This window comes from Carcharhinus amblyrhynchos, chromosome 9 (genome assembly GCF_965287045.1).
Source record: "Carcharhinus amblyrhynchos chromosome 9, sCarAmb.v2.hapA, whole genome shotgun sequence".
NCBI lineage: Eukaryota > Metazoa > Chordata > Chondrichthyes > Carcharhiniformes > Carcharhinidae > Carcharhinus > Carcharhinus amblyrhynchos.
This window is the reverse complement of record NC_137332.1, coordinates 87,618,190-87,639,157: the sequence shown is the minus strand read 5'-3', so window position 1 is coordinate 87,639,157 and position 20,968 is coordinate 87,618,190. Positions and strand designations below refer to the sequence as shown.

At 48.7% G+C, this 20,968-nt stretch overlaps 1 protein-coding gene across 5 annotated transcripts in view; it reads left to right on the top strand.

The window, feature by feature from the left end:
- tnr (tenascin R (restrictin, janusin)) overlaps positions 1–20,968 on the top strand; it is a 281,530-nt gene that overhangs the window by 81,713 nt on the left and 178,849 nt on the right. For all 5 annotated transcript variants that reach the window (XM_080196056.1, XM_080196057.1, XM_080196053.1 and 2 more), the window contains exon 3: positions 12,810–13,286. In XM_080196056.1, coding sequence (XP_080052182.1) covers positions 12,810–13,286 — 477 coding nt within the window. The remainder of the gene's footprint in view (positions 1–12,809; positions 13,287–20,968) is intronic.

Sequence of the window (20,968 nt, the reverse complement as noted above, 5' to 3'; positions counted from 1 at the left end):
CAAATAGTTGGGTGGAGCATGATTAATAGGCTAAGTGCTGCGTTTGGACAGTTTTTCTCCCCCACAAGTATCAAATACCAAGGTTTTGGTTTCATTTTTGTCAGAAGCTGTTTGGACTGCAGACTGAAAGTAATGTTTTTGTCTCTCTCTCTCTCTCCCTGGTGCTGGAAATCCTGCTCTTGGTGGTTTGCTAGCTAGATGCCAATGGCAAACAGTGTCTCTCTCTTTCACTCAAGGTGTGCTGCAAGTTCCTGGGCTAGGAAACCTTAGCATTTTAATTCACGGTGGTATAGTGGCACTGCTGCTCACAGCGCCAGGGACCTGGGTTCGTTTACAGCCCTATGCACGTTCTTCTCCGGCACGAGCTTATGAAGTCAGAAAACAGGTGTGGTTCATGCCTGTTTTTTGGACGAGTTTGGCAATGCGATTTGCACCAGATGCAGGGTGAGTGCAGCCTGAGCTCACTGGTGAAGTTGGCTTTAGAGCAGTCAGGCACCATTGAGCAGGGCTTTCCAATCTCAGAGTGAACTGGGAGATGCCCTCCAGCTACCCCCTCCATGTAAATTGGCTTTGGACCCTTTTTCGGTGTGATGCCGAACTACTCACAAGATAGTGCCAGTAGCATTGCATTCGATGTGAAACCGGGCACATACCTGATTTCTGGCTCACACACAATCTTACCAGCTCACCAGACTAATTGATTGACATGTTTTTGTGAGTTTCCTTCAGGTCCTCTGATTTCCCTCTGCAATCCAAAGATGTGCAGGTTAGGTGGATTAGCCATGCTAAATTGTCACTAAATGTGTGCCGTTACCGGGATAGCACAGAGTGGAGGTTGAATAAGATGCTCTTTCGGAAAGTTGGTGCAAACCTGATGGGCTGAATGACCTTATTCTGCATTGTAAGGATTCTATGGATCTCGGGAGTGAATACAGACTGGGTGAGTGAGAGACTTATGGGGTTTCTGAGTGGTATAGTCTTACAGCATGTGAGGCCATTCTTCCCATTGTAACCTATGCCAGCTCTTTGAAAGAGCTGCCCAATCTAGTTCCAGACCCTGGCTTTTCCCCAATAACACTGTAAATAAGTCCACTTCAAGTCCATTAAGTTTGCGTGTGTTCTGATTTCAAGCCCTATCATGTAATGCTAGGGGAATCAGTTTCTCCCTGTTTGCTGTGTCAAAACTCCTCAACGTTATAAATAGCCTTTGAGCTCCTTTTAAACATCTCTGCTGTAGGAGAACAAACACAGCTGCAAACTTTTCATTCTAATTTCCTCATCCTTTTTATCATCCTGGTAAATACTCCTCTGAATCCTCTTCCAGACCTAATTGTTCTTCAGAAGGTGAGCTGTCTTCTGAAACAACTGCAGTTCACATGGTGTAAGTACATCCACAATACTGTCAGTACATCCTCAATATTATTAGTGAGGGAGTTCCACGATTTTGACCCAGCAACAATAAAGGAACAGCAATATGTTTTGAAGTCAGGATGGTGAGTGACTTGGAAGGGAACTTGGTGGTGGTGTTCCCATGTCCATCTAAGTGTTAGTGGTCTTGGGTTTGGAAAGTGCTGCCATGGTGAGTTTCTGCAGTACATATTTTGGATGATATACATGTTGCCAATTTTTGTCAGTGGTGGATGGAATGGATGTTGAAAGTGGTAGAAGGGTTGCCAATCAAGTAGATGCTTTGTCACAATTGTTACAGCATATGGAGAAATTATTCATCCTGTTATAACTGTGCTAGCTCTTTGAAGGAGTACTTATCTTGAGCCACTTCCCCATCTTCTCTCTGTAACCTTGCACATTCTTCCTTTTTAGATAATAATCCAATTCCCTTTTGAATACTTCAGTTGAACCTGCCTCCAACACATCGTCAGTCAGTGCATTCCAGATTCTAACCACTCATTGTATGAAAATCTTTCTCCTCACACCTCCATTGCTTCCTTTTCCAATTGACTGTGTAGTTCTCGATCTTTCCAGCAATGGGGACAGTTTCTCCCTCTCTACTCTGTCCAAATTCCTCCTGACTTTGACTACCTTGATCAGATCACCTCTCAACACACTCATCTCCAATGGGAACAGTCCTGACTCTCCAATCTATCCATTCAGCTGAAGTTCCTTGGGATATGAATCTTTTTTGCTCTTTTTCCAGTGCCATCACATCCTTCCTAAAGTGTGTTGCCCAGGATGGACACAATGTTCCAGCTGAGGGCAAAACAGTGTTTTATATATGATACACATATCCTCCTTGCCAATTACTAATTGATTACTAAACTCTCAGATATTGTATGTTTTGTTGACTGTGCTCTTGCCCTGTCCTGCCACCTCCATGACTTATACACCTAGGTCCCTTTGCTCCTGCACCCATTTTAGAATTGTATCCTTTGTTTTATATTGTCTTTCATGTTCTTGCTACCAAATAAATCACTTTTCTCTGCATTGAATTTCATTTGCCACTTCTCTATATCTTTTTGAAGTTCTGCACTATCCTCCTTGCAGTTTTACATCATCCACACATTTTGAAATTATACCAAGTACACTAAATACTCTGGCACTGCTCCGTGGCGCGCTGCCTAGGTCACTTCTACTGAAGAAGCAAAACAATGGTCTTAATACTGACCCCTGAGGGATCATCTATCCCTTGCAGTCAGCAATGGAAGAATTCAAATTGGGGAATAAAGAAATGGCTGAGGAATTAAAATCATACTGTGCTTCAGTCTTCACAAAAGAAGACATGAAAAATGTACCAGACGTTCTGAGAGAAACCAGTTTTAATGAGGAGCTGAAGGAAATCAGCATTAGTAGAGAAATGGATTGAAGATGAATAAATTTCCAGGTCCTGATAATCTTCATCCAGGAGTAGTTAAGGGACTGTCCCTGGAAATGTTAGATCCATTGGAGATTATAATTAGAAGACAGATTATTACTTGAATGGGTGTGAATTGAGGGAGGTGGATACTCATCAAGACCTTGGTATCCTCATACATCAGTTGCTGAAAGTAAGTGCGCAAATACAGTAGGCATTAAAGAAGGCAAATGGTATGTTGGCCTTGATAGCAAGAGGATTTGCATATAGGGATAGAAATGTTTTACTGCAGTTGCTTAGGGCATTGGTGAGGCCACACCTGGGATATTGTGTGCAGTTTTAGTGTCCCTTATCTGAGGAAGGATGTCCTTGCTATAGAGAGAATGCATTGAAGGTTTACCAGACTGGTTACTAAGATGGTTAGGATTATATTCACTGGAGTTTAGAAGAGTGAGAGGGGATTCCCTAGAAACTTATAAAATTCTAACAGGGTTAGACAAGGTAGATTCAGAAAGAATGTTCCCAATGGTAAGGGAATTCAGAACTAGGAGTCATAGTTTGAAGATAAGGGGTAAACCTTTTAAAGCTGAGGTGAGGAGAAATTTCTTCACCGATTTACAGGAAGGATGTAAATAAGGTTGAAAGAGTACAGAGAAGGTTCACTAGAATGTTGCCGGGACTTGAGAAGCTGAGTTACAGAGAGAGATTGAATAGATTAGGACTTTATTCCCTGGAGCGTAAAAGAATGAAGATAGAGATTTGATACAGGTGTATAAGATTTTGATGGGTATAGATAGAGTGAATGCAAGCAGGCTTTTTCCACTGAGGCTAGGGGAGAAAAAAAACCAGAGGGCATGGGTTAAGGGCAAAAGGAGAAAAGTTTAAAGGGAATATTAGGGGGGCTTCTTCACGCAGAGAGTGGTGGGACTGTGGAATGAGCTGCTGGATAAAGTGGTAAATGCGGGGTCACTTTTAACATTTAAGAAAAACTTGAACGGGTTCATGGATGAGGGAGGTGTGGAGGGATATGGTCCAAGTGCAGGTCAGTGTGGGACTAGGCAAAAAATGCACAGACAAGAAGGGCCAAAAGGCCTGTTTCTAAGCTGTAATTTTCTATGGTTCTATGACAGGGTGGTGAATGTGTGAAATTCAGTACCACAGAATGTAGTTGAAGACATAACATTGTCTTTTTCAAGAAGAAATTAGGTACAGCTCTTAGGGGTAAAAGGATCAAGGGATATGGAGGGAAGGTGGGATCAGGATATTGAATTTAATGATCAAAGTGAATGACAGAGCAGGCTCGAAGGGCTGCTTCTAGATCCTTTGTTTAATAGTCCAGTCAGAAGAATTATTATTATATTCTTTATTATTATATTTTTCCTCTTATCCCTTAACTAATGACACACCTGGGTTCCCAGTGTCCCTTTAACATCACACGCTGATTTTAACCTGCTCTATGGTTCATCAGCACTCTGTCATTTCATCAAACAACTCAATTTTATTCATGAGGTACAATTCTTGCTGATTGCCCCTTAATAATGCACTAAATACTTCTCCGAGTAAGGATTAATTTTCTCCATGTGTTTGTCATTTGAGGAGCACTGATGTTAGGCTGACTGTCTTGTGGCCAGGTTTATTCCCCAAAACAGAACTATTACATTTGTAATCCAACTGTCTTCTGACACCACCCTCATATCAAAAAATAACTGAAAGCTTGTGCTGACTCCAGCTAGTTTCCTCAGCAACTGAGGAGGCATCTCATCTGGACCAGGTGACTTGCTAACTTTGGAGTGATTCTGACCTATATAACAGCTCCTTTGATTTTATTTTTGTCCCATCCAATATCTCTGCTTCCTTGATCTCTGCTGCTGTTCACACTTCCACAGTTCTAAATCTGTCCAATTGGATCCACCTGCAATGTTTCCTAGCAGGCATTACAGAATCAATCAGGCAGCAGGCATGTTGCAGCGCAGGACGGAGTGTTGTTTGGATGTCTCCCTAGCTGCCTGGCACTGTCTGTAAGTTTAAAGAGATGGTTTCAAAGTTATTGCATGAGCATCCACTGTGAAATTCTCATTGTGAACAGTAGCATTTTCACACAATGCAGCCCATTGTCCTTGAGCCAGGACTCCCTGTGTAGGCTGACGTAGTTTGTGACTCTAACCCTCGTCCCTGTCCCCATTGTCTCCACAGCTGGCTCCGATAACAGACAGTAACATGAGGGTCAGTATTCCCAGAACGTCACACTTCTGGAGCAATGGGAACAGTCAGCAGGGTAGTGTGCACACAATGAGGACCTACTTGGACTTTGGCAATTCCCCTGCAATTTAAATGAGCAATGTGGGAATGTTGGGAATCACCTCTCCCTTATTCATTCCATTATACTAATGATGAGGTAGCACTCATTCCACTTACTATCCAAACTGAAGCTATCACTACAGTATATCTCAATGGCATATTACCTCCAGTATCGAATGCCCATTATCACCAGATATCACTGATCAGTAAGTTCCTTATCAGTACTATAAATCTTTCTTAAAGGTTTGAATCAGTGCAATAGTTCCTCTACAAAGTCCTCAACTGTACCATGCATATTTCCACATCCCCTGAACATATTCAAAAGAAATCCCATTGTAATATCCCCATCTGTGCCTCTTCACATGTTTGATTTATTCAGGTCATGTAGGCATTGTTGGCAAGGCCAGAGATTATTCCTTGTCCTTAGTTTCCCTTGAGAAGTTGGTGAGGAGTTGACTTTGTGAACTGCTGCAGTCAGTATGATGTAGGTACACCCACAGCGCTTTTAGGGAAGGGAGTTCCAATGACCCAGCAACAGTAAAAAAATAGTGATATGTTTCAAAGTTAGGATGGTGAGTAACTTGGAGGGGAACTTCCAGGTGTGATGTTCCCAGTATCTCCTGTTCTCGTCCTTCTGGATGATAGTGGTTGTGGGTTTGGAAGATGCTGCCTAAGAAACCTTAGTGAGTTCCTGCAGCGCATCTTGCAGAAGGTACACAGTATGTTGGTGATGGAGGGAGTGGATGTTAGTGTAATAGCTGCCAATCAAGCGGGGCTGCTTTGTCCTGGATTTAATTTGAATTGATTTATTATTGTCACATGTATTAGCATACAGTGTTACTTGCGCACTGTACAGATAGAGCATACCATTTATAGAAAAGGAAATGAGAGAATGCAGAATGTAGTGTTACAGTCATAGCTAGGGTGCAAAGAAAGATCAACTTAATGCAAGGTAGGTCCATTCAAAAATCTGATGGCAGCAGAGAAGAAGCTGTTCTTGAGTCAGTTGTTATGTGTTCTCAGAGTTTTGTATCTTTATTCTGGCGGAAGAAGGTAGAAGAGAGAATGCCTGGGGTGCTTGATTATGCTGGCTGCTTTTTCGAGGCAGCGGGAAGTGTAGAAGGAGTCAATGGTTAGGAGTCTGGTTTGCATGATGGACTGATGAAGGTAGGGAGGGGACAGTGAGTGGGGAGTGAGCAGGAGATGGGGGACAGCAGAAAGAGAGGGGGGAGAGAGGGAGGCGGAGGGAGGGGGGGGGAGACCTGTTGCAAAGCCTACTTTTTAAATGAGCATAAAGGTAAGGAAAGGTTTAATTTAAGCACTTCATTACACTTTACGTCCCAGGGACATGAGAATAAGATCCTATCAGGATCCAGTGTTCTCCTATGAGGTCACCTCAGTCCCATATATCCTTCAGTAAGGTCTCCTGTGAATGTATCACCTCAGTGCTGTAGCTCTGTTTTGTAGGGAGTTTAACTATGATTAGGCAAATTCTTCAAGTGGAAACCAGATCAAATGTGGCTATATGAGCAGGTCAAAGGCTAGGGATCCTGCGGCAAGTAACTCACTTCCTGACTCCCCAAAGCCTGTCCACAATCTGCAATGCACAAGTCAGGAGTGTGATGGAACACTCTCCACTTGCCTGGAACAATGTAGCTCCAGCAACACTCAAGGAGCTCACACCCAAATTCCCCTCCAACTCAATTTTCAAGTTTGCTGATGACACCACTGTAGTGGGTTGGATCAAAACAATGATGAGACAGAGTACAGGAATGAGATAGAGAATCTGGTGAACTGGTGTGGTGAAAATAATCTCTCCCTCAATGTTAACAAAATGAAGGAGATTGTCATTGACTTCAAGAAGTGTAAAGGAGAACATGACCCTGTCTACATTAATGGGGACGAAGTGGAAAGGGTCGAGAGCTTCAAGTTTTTCAATGTCCAGATCACCAACAACCTGTCCTGGTCCCCCCATGTCGACATATAGTTAAGAAAGCCCACCAACATTTTTAGAAGACTAACGAAATTTGGCATGTCCCTGAAAGTTGGCACCCAGGTTGATAAGGTTGTTAAGAAGGCGTACGGTGTGTTAGCTTTTATTGGTAGAGGGATTGAATTTCGGAGCCGTGAGGTCTTGTTGCAACTGTACAAAACTCTGGTGCGGCCGCACTTGGAGTATTGCGTACAGTTCCGGTTGCCGTATTATAAGAAAGATGTGGAGGCATTGGAAAGGGTGCAGAGGAAGTTTACCACGATGTTGCCTGGTATGGTGGGAAGGTCTTATGAGGAAAGGCTGAGGGACTTGAGGTTGTTTTTGTTAGAACAAAGAACAAAGAACAAAAACAGCCTGGGAAACAGGCCCTTCAGCCCAACGAGCCCACGCCGCCATTTTAGCACCACCAGTTCCCCCCTCCACCCATGACCCTTATCTATTGTTTTATGGCCATCCACATTGAGGGAAACTAATTTAGGGACAATTTATTCCTGCCAATCAGCCTAACAGCACACCTTTGGGGTATGGGAGGAAATCGGAGCACCCGGAGAAAACCCACGCAAGCACGGGGAGAATGCGCAAACTCCCACAGACACCGGCCCAAATCCATGTGTCTGTACAGCAAACAGTGATAGTCACTAAGCTGTCGTGTCGCCCAGCATCTGGTCCAGTTTAAGCACACACTAACGACATGAAGCACTAGGCCAATCTCGAACAACCAAGAGCAGCCCCAGTACTACCCATCGCGTGTATGCCCCTCGTTGGACAACAAGGCGGACCGACTTAAAACCTGTGAATGAAAAGAGAAAAGACATTATTATCATACCATATCCATTTACCTTACCAGGGATGCCCCAATGCTAATGACCCTTATTTAAAACAATCTCCTATATCCACCCATCTCCAACCCACTCATGTGCCTGTCTAAGTTACTCTTAAAGGACTCTAGCGTGTTTGCCTCCACCACCTTACTTGGCAGAGCATTCCATACCCCCACTACCCTCTGTGTGAAAAACCTCCCTCTAATATCTGTGTTATACCTCTCCCCCCTCACCTTAAGCCCATGGCCCCTCGTACTGTGTGTCTCTAACATAGGAAATAGCTTACCTCTGTTTACTCTATCTATACCCTTCATAATCTTATATACCTCTATTAGATCCCCCCTCAGTCGCCGTCTTTCAAGGGAAAAGAGCCCCAATTTGTTCAATTTTTCCTCATACCCCAGTCCTTCCATACCAGGCAACATCCTGGTAAATCTCCTCTGCACTGTCTCCAGGGTCTCCACATCCTTCTGGTAGTAAGGTGACCAGAACTGGACACAGTACTCTAAATGCAGCCTAACCAACGAAAGAAGAAGGTTGAGAGGTGACCTAATTGAGGCATACAAGATGATCAGAGGGTTAGATAGGGTAGATAGTGAGAACCTTTTACCTCGGATAGTGATGGCTAACACGAGGGGACATAGCTTTAAATTAAGGGGTGGTAATTATAGGACGGATGTCAGAGGTAGGTTCTTTACTCAGAGGGTAGTAAGGTCATGGAATGCCCTGCCTGCTGCGGATGTGGACTCACCAACTTTAAGGGCGTTCAAATGGTCAGTGGATAGGCATATGGATAACATTGGAATAGTTTAGGTTAGAGGGTCATTAGATTGGTTCCACTGGTCGGCATAACATCAAGGGCCGAAGGGCCTGTACTGCGCTGTAATGTTCTATGTTCTATGTAGGCTACAACTCTCATCAATTTTTCCAGATGCACCATAGAAAGCATTCTTTCTGGCTGTGTCACAGCTTGGTAGGCTCTGCCAAAGACTGCAAGAAAATACAAAAGGTCATGTGAAATGTAACCCAATCCACCACACAAACCAGCTTCCCATCCATTGACTCTGTCTACACTTCCTGCTCATACTAAGTTGGTATGTCTCTACACTCTGGCTCTGACTATAGCACCACTGCACCCTCTCCTTTGTATAGTGTGCAAGAAACAATACTTTTCTCTATAATGATGCATGTGACAATAAATCAAATCAAAAATCCTTTCCCTCACTTCCCTGCATCTTCTCCCCCTTCCTTTCTCACCCGTCACTCTCTCCCTACACTGTCTCCATGTCTCCCTCTCTCCCCCTCCCTCTTCACCGCACTCTTCCTCTCTCCCTCCTCCTATATCCTCTACCTGCTTTTCCCTGTGTCCCTCCCTGCCTCTACCTGCTCCCCCTCGCTACTCCCTCTCTCCCTCCTCGCTACTCCCTCGCTCCCTCCTCGCTACTCCCTCTCTCCCCCCTCGCAAGCCCCGCTCTGCCCCCTCGTTACTCCCTCCCCCCTCGCTACTTCCTCTTTCCCCCTCGCAAGTCCTTCTCTCCCCTTCGCTACTCCCTCTCTCCCCCTCTCCCCCTCGCAAGCCCCTCTCTCCCCCTCGCTACTCTCTCCCCTCCCTCACAACTCCCTCTCTCCCCTCGCTACTCCCTATCTTCCCCATTCGCCAGTCCCTCTCTCTCTCCTTGCTGCCCCCCTCACTGCTCCCCTTCGTTGCCCCCCTCGCTCTGCCCCACGTGCTCCCCCTCCTGCACCCCCCACGACCCCCCCATCCCCCTGGCTCCCCCCAACACCTTGGTCTCACCTCCCTTGGCTCTCCCCTGGCTCCCTCCCCCCTGGCTGGCTCTCCCCCTCAGTCTCCCCCACAACCCCGTCTCCTCCACCCCCATGAGCTCCCTCACTCCCCCACAGCTCCCCACTCCTGGGTACCTCCCCATGGCTCCCTCCTCTGTGCTGCCCCCCCACCAGGCTCCCTCCCCCCCGGCTCTCTCCTCACCGCCCCCCTTACCTCAGCTCTCAACCTCCCCTTGTCCCCTCCTCCCCCCACCACCCCCTCGCCCCCCCATCACCCTTGTCTCCCCTTGTGCCTTCTCGTCCCCCCCTCATCCTCCCATGTCCCCCGCTCAACACCTCCTCGTCCCCTGCTTGACCCCCCTGTCGTCCCCTGATTGTCCCCCCATCATCCCCCCTTGTTCCCCCATCATCCCCCCTTGTTCCCCCATCATCCCCCCTTGTTCCCCCATCATCCCCCCCTTGTTCCCCCATCATCCCCCCCTTGTTCCCCCATCATCCCCCCTTGTTCCCCCATCATCCCCCTTGTTCCCCCATCATCCCCCCCTTGTTCCCCCGTCATCCCCCCTTGTTCCCCCATCATCCCCCCCTTGTTCCCCCATCATCCCCCCTTGTTCCCCCATCATCCCCCCTTGTTCCCCCATCATCCCCCCTTGTTCCCCCATCATCCCCCCTTGTTCCCCCATCATCCCCCCTTGTTCCCCCATCATCCCCCCTTGTTCCCCCATCATCCCCCCTTGTTCCCCCATCATCCCCCCCTTGTTCCCCCATCATCCCCCCTTGTTCCCCCATCATCCCCCCCTTGTTCCCCCATCATCCCCCCCTTCACCCCACTCCCTGCTTGCCCCACTTGCTCATCCCTTGCTCCGTTGCTCCCATCTCATTCCCCCTCATCCCTCCCCTCTTGTCCCCCCTTGTCCTCCCTCGTCCCCTCCGCATCCCCCCTCGTCTCCCCCCCTCGTCACCCCTTTGTCCCCCCTTGCTCTCCCCTTGTCCCTCCCTCACTCCATCCACATCCCCCCTTGCTCCCCCTCATCCCCCCATCCCCCCTCATCCTTCCCTCATCTCCCTCGTCCCCCTCTTGTCCTCCCTTCATCCCCCCCTTGTCCTCCCACCTTCCCCCCTTGTCCCCCTCATCTGCCCTTGACCCCTCATCTCCCCTCTTCCCCGCTCTTCCCCCTTGCTCTCGCCTTCGCTTCCTCCCTTGCCTCCCCGTCGCTCCCCCCTCATTTCCCTCCTCCCTTCCCTCCTTGCTTCTACTCACTTGCTCACTCCTACTCTCCCCTCACTACCCCTGTTACTCCCTTTCGATATTCTCCCCCGACACTCTCCCCCTCTACTCTCCCTGCCACTCTACACCGCTACTCTCTAATGCCCCCCCTTCTTGCTCCCCCCTCACTTCCCCTCCTTGTTCCCTCTCCCCCTCCCCTCTCCTTCCCGTTTCTCCTCCCCACACTCCCCCTTTCTCTCCCTTGTCTCCCCCTCCCTGACACTTTCCCTCCCTCTGCCCCCCACTCTTTCCCTCCCTCTCCCCTACTCTGCTCCTCCCTCTCCCCCACTCTCCCCCACCCTCTCCCCTCCCTTTCCCCCTCCTCTCCCTCTCCCCCTCCCCCTCCCCTCCCTCTCCCCTCCCCTCCCTCTCCCCTCCCCTCCATCTCCCTCTCCCCTCCCCTCCCTCTCCCCTCCCCTCCATCTCCCTCTCCCCCACTCTCCATCACCCTCTCCCCCACTCCCCATCTCCCTCTCCTCCCCCTCCCCATCTCCCTCTCCCCCCATCTCCCTCTCTCCCCTCCCCTCCCCCTCTCTCCCCTCCCCTCCCCCTCTCTCCCCTCCCCTCCCCCTCTCTCTCCCTCCCTCCTCCTCCCTCCCCCCTCTCTCCCCCTCCCTTCCCCCTCTCTCCCCTTCTCTTCCCCCTCTCACCCCCTCCCTCCCCCCTCACCCCCCTCCCTCCCCCCTCACCCCTTCCCTCCGCCCTCACCCCCCCTCTCCCTCCCCCTCACCCCTCCCTCCCCCCTCACCCCCTCTCCCTACCCCTCACCCCCTCCCTCCCCCCTCACCCCCTCTCCCTACCCCTCACCCCCTCTCCCTCACCAGCTCTCCCTCTCCGTCCCCCCTCACCCCCTCTCCCTCCCCCCTCACCCCTCTCCCTCCCCCCTCACCCCTCTCCCTCCACCCTCACCCCCTCTCCATCCCCCCTCACCCCTCACCCTCCCCCCTCACCCTCCCCCTCACCCTCTCTCCCTCTCCCCTCACCCCCTCAACCCTTCCCCCCTCCCCTCCCCTCCTCCTCTCCCCTCCTCTCCTCCCCTCCCCCCTCCCCTCCCCCTCCCCTCCCCTCCTTCCCTCCTCCCTTCCTCTCCTCCTCCACCATTTCCCCTCTTCCCCTCTTCCTCTTCCCCCTCCCCCTCTTCCCCCTCACCCCCCTTGCCCCCTCCCCCCTCAACCCCCTCTCTGTCTTCACGCCTCCCCCTCTTCCACGTCTTTCCCCTCTGCCCCTTATCCCGCACCCCCACCCCCCTTCACCCCCACCCCCACTCACCCACACCTCCACCCCCCCTCCCCCTTTTCCCCCTCCACCTTTCCCCCTCCCCCTCCACCTTTCCCCCTACCCCCCTCCACCCCCACCCCCTCTCACCCTAACCCCCACCTCCCTCTCACCCTCGCCCCACCCCGCCCTTGCCCCTTCCCCTCTCGCCCTTCCCCCTCCACTCTCCCACTCCCTGCTTCCCCTCTCTTCTTTCCTCCTCTCCTCTCCTCCCTCCCATCCTCTTCCCCTCTCCCCCTCCTGTTCCCTTCTCTTCCCTCCCCTCTTCTCTCCCCCCTCCCCTCTCCAATCTCCCCCCTCCCCTCTCCACCCCCTTTCCCCCTTTCCCCCTTTCCCCCTGCCCCCTTTCCCCCTGCCCCCTTTCCCCCTGCCCCCTTTCCCCTGCCCCCTTTCCCCCTGCCCCCTTTCCCCCTGCCCCCTTTCCCCTGCCCCCTTTCCCCCTGCCCCCTTTCCCCCTGCCCCCTTTCCCCCTCCACCCCTCCTCCACCTCTCTCTCCCCCTCAAAAAATTACTAATGGACACAAGTGTGATCTCTCTCACTCTGTCTCTCTCTCTCTGCAGGTCGGATTGACTACGCCCCCATGTGCAATGGGCACGGAAATTTCAGCCTGGAGACCTGTGGTTGTAGCTGTGAGTTTGGCTGGACAGGGAAAGGTTGCTCGGTGCAGTGCTGCCCATCCAACTGCAGCGGGCACGGCAGCTGTGTGGATGGGCAGTGCCTTTGTGAACTCGGCTACACAGGGCAGGAGTGCAGTGAGCAGACATGTCCTGGGGATTGCAGTGGCCATGGCTTGTGTGTGGATGCACAGTGTGTTTGTGAGGAACCTTATAAAGGTGAAGACTGCGGGCAACTGAAGTGTCCCAGAGAGTGCTCAGGACATGGGCAATGTGTTAACGATAGCTGCCTGTGCCACCAGGCTTACAGCGGAGAGGACTGTAACCAGCTCCGCTGTGTGAATGATTGCAGCAACAAGGGCCACTGTCAGCATGGAGTTTGCATCTGTCAGGAAGGCTATACAGGAGAGGATTGTAGCCAAGGTAAGGCTTCTTTCATTTAATGTCAGCATTGTGATGGCAAATTGATATACTGCTGAGTGGGTTTGTAGAGGAGGAGTGAGGGATTTGGGGATACTGAGAGGATCTGGGGGGGTTGTGAAAGGTTTGGGCAGGTTCATAGTACTAGGGTAAAGAGAAATAGCAAATGCGCCAGTGGTAATTTACCAAAATTCGCTGGACTCTGGGGTGGTTGGAAAACAGCAAATGTGACGCCACTGTTTAAAAAAGGAGGTAGACAGAAGGCAGGTAACTATAGGCCGGTTACATTAACTTCTGTAGTAGGAAAATGTTCAAATCGATCAAGGAAGAAATAGCGAGACAGTTGGACATGAATTGTCCCATTGGTAAGACGTAGCATGGGTTCACGAAGGGCAGGTCATGTTTGACTAATGTGTTGGAATTCTTTGAGAATATTACACGTGCAGTGGACAATGGGGAACCTGTGGATGTGATGTATCTGGATTTCTAGAAGGCATTTGACAAGGTGCCGCACCAAAGACTGCTACATAAGATAAAGGTGCTCAGTGTTACGGGTAATAGAACATAGAACACTACAGCACAAACAGGCCCTTCGGCCCACGAGTTGCGCCGATCACATCAACACCTACCAATCCATAGACCTATCTATAACCCCCAATCCCACTAAATCCCATATACTCATCCAGAAGTCTTTTAAAAGACCCCAGCGAGTTCTCCTCCACCACCACTGACGGCAGCCGATTCCATTCACTCACCACCCTCTGAGTGAAAAACTTACCCCTAACATCACTTCTGTACTTGCCTCCCCACACCTTAAATCTGTGTCCTCTCATAGCGACTATTTCAACCCGGGGAAATAGCCTCTGAGAATCCACCCGATCTATTCCTCTCAACATTTTATAAACCTCTATCAGGTCGCCTCTCAACCTTCGTCTCTCCAGGGAGAAGAGTCCCAGCTCCCTCAACCTATCTTCATAAGGAATGCCTCCCAATCCAGGCAACATCCTTGTAAATCTCCTCTGTACCCTTTCAATAGCTTCTACGTCCTTCCTATAGTGAGGCGACCAGAACTGCGCACAGTGCTCCAAGTGAGGCCTGACAAGGGTCTTATAAAGTTGCAGCATTACCTCCCGACTCCTAAACTCAATCCCTCGATTAATGAAGGCCAGTACACCATACGCCTTCTTGACCACATCCTCCACCTGCGAGGCCGATTTAAGAGTCCTGTGGACCCGGACCCCAAGATCCTTCTGCTCTTCAACACTACTAAGGCTCCTGCCCTTGATAGTGTACTCGTTCACCCCGTTGGTCCTGCCAAAATGGACGACTACACACTTATCCGCGTTGAAGTCCATCTGCTACTTCTCCGCCCAGTCCTGCATCCTATTTATGCCCTGCTGCAACTTCTGACATCCTTCCAGACCATCCACAACACCACCGACCTTCGTGTCATCGGCGAACTTACTTACCCATCCCTCCACTTCCTCATCCAGGTCATTTATGAAAATGACAAACAGCAAGGATCCTAGAACAGATCCCTGGGGCACTCCACTGGTGACTGACCTCCATGCAATATATTAGCAAGAATAGAGGATTGGTTAACTAACAGAAAGCAAAGAGTGGGAGTAAAAGTGTGTTTTTTTCTGGTTGGCGATCAGTGACTAGTAGTGTTCCTCAAGGATCAGTGTTGGGACTGCAATTGTTTACAATTTACATAGATTTTGAGTTGGGGATCAAGTGTAGTGTGTCAAAATTCTCAGGTAACACTAAGATGGGTGGAAGAGCAAAGTGTGCAGAGGATGCTGAAAGTCTGCAAAGGGATGTAGATAGTCTAAGTGAGTGGGCGAGGGCCTGGCAAATGGACTACAATGTTGGTAAATTGAGGTCAGCCAATTTGGTAGGAACAACGGCAAAGTGGGCTATTATTTAAATGGTAAGAAATTGCAGCAGGCCAGCACAGAGGGACCTGGGTGTCCTTGTGTAGGAATCTCAAGGAGTTGGTTTACAGGTGCAGCAGATAATTAAGAAGACAAATGGAATTTTGTTCTTCATTGCTAGTGGGATGGAGTTTAAAAACAGTGAGATTAGGTTGCAGTTGTATAAGGTGCTGGTGAGGCCACACCTGGAGTACTGTGTACAGTTTTGGTCTCTTTACTTGAGAAAGGATATACTGGCACTGGAGGGGGTGGAGAGGAGATTCACTAGGTTGATTCCGGAGATGAGAGGGTTGGCTTATGAGGAGAGATTGAGTAGACTGGGGCTATACTCATTGGAATTCAGAAGAATGAGGTGAGATCTTATGGAAACATATAAGATTATGAAGGGAATAGATAAGATAGAAGCAGGGAAATTGTTTCCACTGACGGGTGAAACTAGAACTAGGGGGCATAGCCTCAAAATAAGGGGAAGCGGATTTAGGACTGAGTTGAGGAGGAACTTCTTCACACAAAGGATTGTGAATCTGTAGAATTCCCTGCCCAGTGAAACAATTGAGGCTACCTTGCTGAATGTTTTTAAGGCAAAGATACATAAATTTTTGAACAGTAAAAGAATTAAGGATTATGGTGAACAGGCGGGTAGTGGAGCTGAGTCCACAAAAAGATCAGCCATGATCTTACTGAATGGTGGGGCAGGCTGAGGGACCAGATGGCCTACTCCTGCTCCTAGTTCTTATGTTCTTATAGAGGTTTACAACGTAGAAATAGGCCCTTTGGCCCAACTTGTCCATGCCGTCTTTTTTTAAACGCTGAAGCTGGTCCCAATTACTCGCATTTGGGCCACATCCCTCTACACCCATCTTACCTAGGTAACTGTCGAAATGAATTTTGAAAAACCAAATTGTACCCGCCCCTACTACTACCTCTAGCAGCTTGTGCCAGACATGCACCACCCTGTGTGAAAAAATTGCCCCTCTGGACACTTTTGTATCTCTCCCTCTCACCTTAAACTGATGCCCTCCAATTTTAGACTCCCCTACCTTTGAGAAAGGATATTGACTATCTCTACAGACCTCTCTAAGATCACCCTTCAGCCTTCTACTCTCCAGAGGAAAAGTCTCAGCCTATTCAACCTCTCTTTATAAGTCCCGGTAGTATCCGAGTAAATCTTTTCTGCACTCTTTCTAGTTTAAAAATATTGTTTCTATAATAGGGTGACCAGAAATATACATAGTATTCTAAGTGTGGCCTTAACAATGTCTTGTACAACGAGATATCCCAACTCCTCTTATAGGAAGGGGTATAGAGTACAAGAGCTGGCGTCTAATGTTGCAGTTGTATAGAATGTTGGTTAGGCTGCATTTAGACTACTGCGTCCAGTTCTGGTCGCCTTACTACCGGAAAGATGTGGAGACCCTGGAGAGAGCGCAGAGGAGGTTTACCAGAATGCTGCCTGGTATGGAAGGACTGGGTTATTAGAAAAGATTGGGTAAATTGGGGCTGTTTTCCTTAGAAAGACAGAGATTGAGGGGGGATCTAATAGAGGTGTATAAGATTATGAAGGATATAGATAGGGTAAGCAGTGGCAAGCTTTTTCCTAGATTGGAAACAAATATCACTAGGGGCCGTGGGCTTAGGGTGAGGGGGTGGAGGGAGGTATAATTTAGATGCTAGAGGGAGGTTTTTCACACAGAGGGTTGTGGGGGTATGGAATGTGCTGCCAGGTAAGGTGGTGGAGGCAGGCATGCTGGGACTTGTTTGAGGGATACTTAGATACATGAGCGAAATAGAGATGGAGGGATATAGGAGACTGTTTTAAATAAGGATCAGAGCCTTGGGACGTCCCTGGGAATCAATTGTTCTTTGTTGTTGATATTTTTCTCTTTTAATCCACAGGTGCGACGGTCCGCCTTGTTGTCTAACAAGGGGCATACACATGGTGGGTCGTGCGAGGGCTGCTCTTGGATGTTTCGAGAGTAGCCTAGTACTTCACGTCATTAGTGTATGCTTAAACTGGACCAGCAGATGGGCATCATGACAGCTCAGTGACTATCACTGTGTTCAGATACATGGATTTGGGCCAGTATCTGTGGGAGTTTGCACATTCTCCCCGTGTTTGCGTGGGTTTTCTCCGGGTGCTCAGGTTTCTTTCCACACCCCAAAGATGTGCTCTTAAGCGGATTGGTGTAACAAATTGTCCCTAAATTATTCTCCCCTCAATCTGGTTTCCAACGTGGAGTGCCATAAGCGTAGACAAGGGTCATGAGTGGAAGAGGGAAATCACAATGTTAAAGTGGCGGCGCAGGCTCGTTGGGCCGAAGGGCCTTTTTCCCACGCTGTGTTGTTCTTTGTTTTGTTCTTTGTTCCTGTATTCAATCTTCACCACTCTATCCACCTGTGACTTCACTTTCAAGGAGCAATGAACATGTACCCTTAGATCTCTTTGCTCTGTGATTCTCCCCTATGCCCTACCATTAACCGAGTAAGCACTGGTTCAGTCTACCAGAATGCATCACCTGGCATTTATCTAAATTAAACTCCATCTGCCACTCGTTAGCCCTCTGGCCCAATTGATCAAGATAGAAACATAGAAACTCTATAGCACAGAAAGAGGCCATTCAGCCCATCGACTCTGCACTGACCACAATCCCACCCAGGCCCTATCCCCATATCCCTAAATGTTTACCCACTAATCCCTCTAACCAATGCATCTCAGGACACTAAGGGCAATTTTAGCATGGCCAATCAACCTAACCCGCACATCTTTGGACTGTGGGAGGAAACCGGAGCACCCGGAGAAAACCCACACAGACACGAGGAGAATGTGCAAACTCCACACAGACAGTGACCCATTGCAATCTGAGATAACCTTCTTCACTGTCCGCTATGCCACCAACCTTGGTGACATCTGCAAACTTACTAACCATGCCTCCTTTGTTCTCATCCAAATTATTAATATAAATGACGAATAACAGTGGACCCAGCACTTATCCCTGAGGCACACTGCTGGTCTCAGGTCTCCAGTTGGAAAAACAATCCTCTACAACCACCCTCTGGCTTCTGTCATCAAGCCAATTTTGCACCTATTTAGATACCTCACCCTGGATCCCGTAAGATTTAAACTTTTGCAACAACCTACCATGTGGTGCCTTGTCAAAGGCCTTGCTAAAATCCATGTAGATGACATCACCTGCACTGCCCTCATCTACCTTCTTGGTTACCCCTTCAAAAAACTCAATCCTATTTGTGATGCATGATTTTCCACTCACAAAGCCATGTCAACTGTCCCTAATCAGTCCTTGCGTCTCTAAATACCTGTTGATCCTGTCTTTCAAAATACCTTCCAACAACTTGCCCACTGTCATTGTGAGGCTCACTGGCCTATATTTTCCCTGCAGCCCTTTTTAAACAAAGGCACAACATTTGCCACCTTCCAATCTTCAGTACTTCGCACATCTATGATGTGCCAAGTACTCATCCAGATACTTTTTAAAGGACGTGAGGCAACCCACCTCTACCACCATCCCAGGCAGCACATTCCAGACCATCACCACCCTCTGGGTAAAAAGGTTTCTTTTCACATCCCCCTCAAATCTCCTGCCCCTCATCTTGAAGATATGTCCCCTTGTGACTGACCGTTCAACTAAAGTGAACAGGTGCTCCTTATCCAGTCTGTCCATGTCCCTCTTGCACACCTTGATCAGGTTGCCCCTCAGTCTTCTCTGCTCCAAGAAAAACAACCCAAGCCTATCTAACCTCTCTTCATAACTTAAATGTTACATCCCCGGCAGCATCCTGGTGAATCTCCTCTACACCCCTTCACATCATTTCGATAATGTGGCATCCAGAACTGAACATAGTATTCTAGTTCTGGCCTCACCAAAGCTCTATACAACTCTGATAGGACTCCCCTGCTTTTGTAATGTATGCTTCGATTGATAAAGGCAAGTGCCACTTATTTGTCCATTTTACCATTCCATCTATATACAAAGAACAAAGAACAAAGAACAACACAGCACGGGAAACAGGCCCTTCGGCCCAACGAGCCCGCGCCGCCGTCCCACTGTCTCAGTGACCTATTCATGATTTTAGTCTACGCCTAATGTGCGAGGATCAGGGAGGTCCAATTTAGGGACAATTTAGTACCCAATCAATCAGCCTAAAAGCACATCTTTGGGGATGTGGGAGGAAACCGGAGCACCCGGAGGAAACCCACGCAACCACGGGGAGAACATGCAAACTCCCACAGACACAGGCCCAAATCCATGTGTCCGCACAGCAACAGAGATAGTCTCTGAGCTGTCATGTTGCCCTCGAGATGGTCCAGTTTAAGCACACTAATGACATGAAGCAATAGGCAACTCCCGAAGCAACGTCCAAGAGCAGCCCACTACAACCTGCCGCATGCATGCCCCTTGCTGGACTATCTTCTTGTAATCCAAGACACGCCACCTCACTGTTAACCACCTGTCCAATCTTTGTGTCATCCGCAAACTTACTCATCTTACCCCCCACATAGTCATCAATGTCATTTATATAAATGACGAATAATAGGGGACCCAACATAGACCTCTGTGGTATGCCACTGGAAACTGGCTTCCAGTCACGAAAGCAGTCTTCTGTCATCATCCTACAACTGACCGAATTTTGAACCCACTTTATCAAATTACCCTGTATCCTATGTGAATTTACTTTCCTTACAAGTCTCCCATGTGGGACCCTGTCAAAGGCTTTGCTGAAATCAATATAAACTACATTGACTGTGCTACCCTTGTCTACACACTTGGTGACCTCCTCAGAAAATTCAATCATATTTGCTAGCTCTCTGATGAAGCCATGCTGACTATCCCTGATCAAGTTTTGCCTCTCCATCTGGAGAATATATGCTCTCCTTCAGAGGTTTCACCTGTAGTTTCCCCACCATTTTCATGAGATTCACTGGTCTGTAGTTCCCTGATTTATCTCTACAACTCTTCTGAGATAGTGGAACCACTTTATCTGTTCTCCAGTCACCTGGCACCTCCCCTGTGGCCAGAGAGGAATTGAAAATTTGGGTCAGAGCCCCTGCAGTCTTCTCCCTTTCCTCCCACATCTCTCTGTGGCACAATTCATTGGACTTGGAGATCTATCCACTTTTAAGGCTACCAACACCTCCAATACCTTGTCCTTCCTGATGTCAGTTTGCTCAAGAACCTCACAGTTTCTGTCCCTGAATTCCAAATCATACTATAGTATGGAGACTAGTATCTATCTAACAGAGCTACACACCTGTAACACACAGAGACAACTATATAACAGAGATATGCATTTATATTACATAGAACGTAGAACATTACAGCGCAGTACAGGCCCTTCGGCCCTCGATGTTGTGCCGACCAGTGGAACCAATCTAATGACCCTCCAACCTAAACTGTTCCAATATTACCCATATGCCTATCCACTGATGCTCCTAGCATTAAAGTATACACACTTCAAACCACCATCCTGCCTGCCAATACACTGCTGCAACCTTGAAACCTTATCCATGACCTCCCTATTCTTAACCTCCTGTACATTGGAGCTACAATTCAGGTTCCCATCCCCCTTCTGAATCAGTTTAAACCCTCCTGAAGAGCATTGGCAAATTTTCCCCCCAAGATATTGGTACCCCTCTGGTTCAGGTGTAGACCATCCCTTTTGTAGAAGTCCCACCTACCCCAGAATGAGCCCCAATTTTCCAGGTATCTGAAACCCTCCCTCCTGCACCAT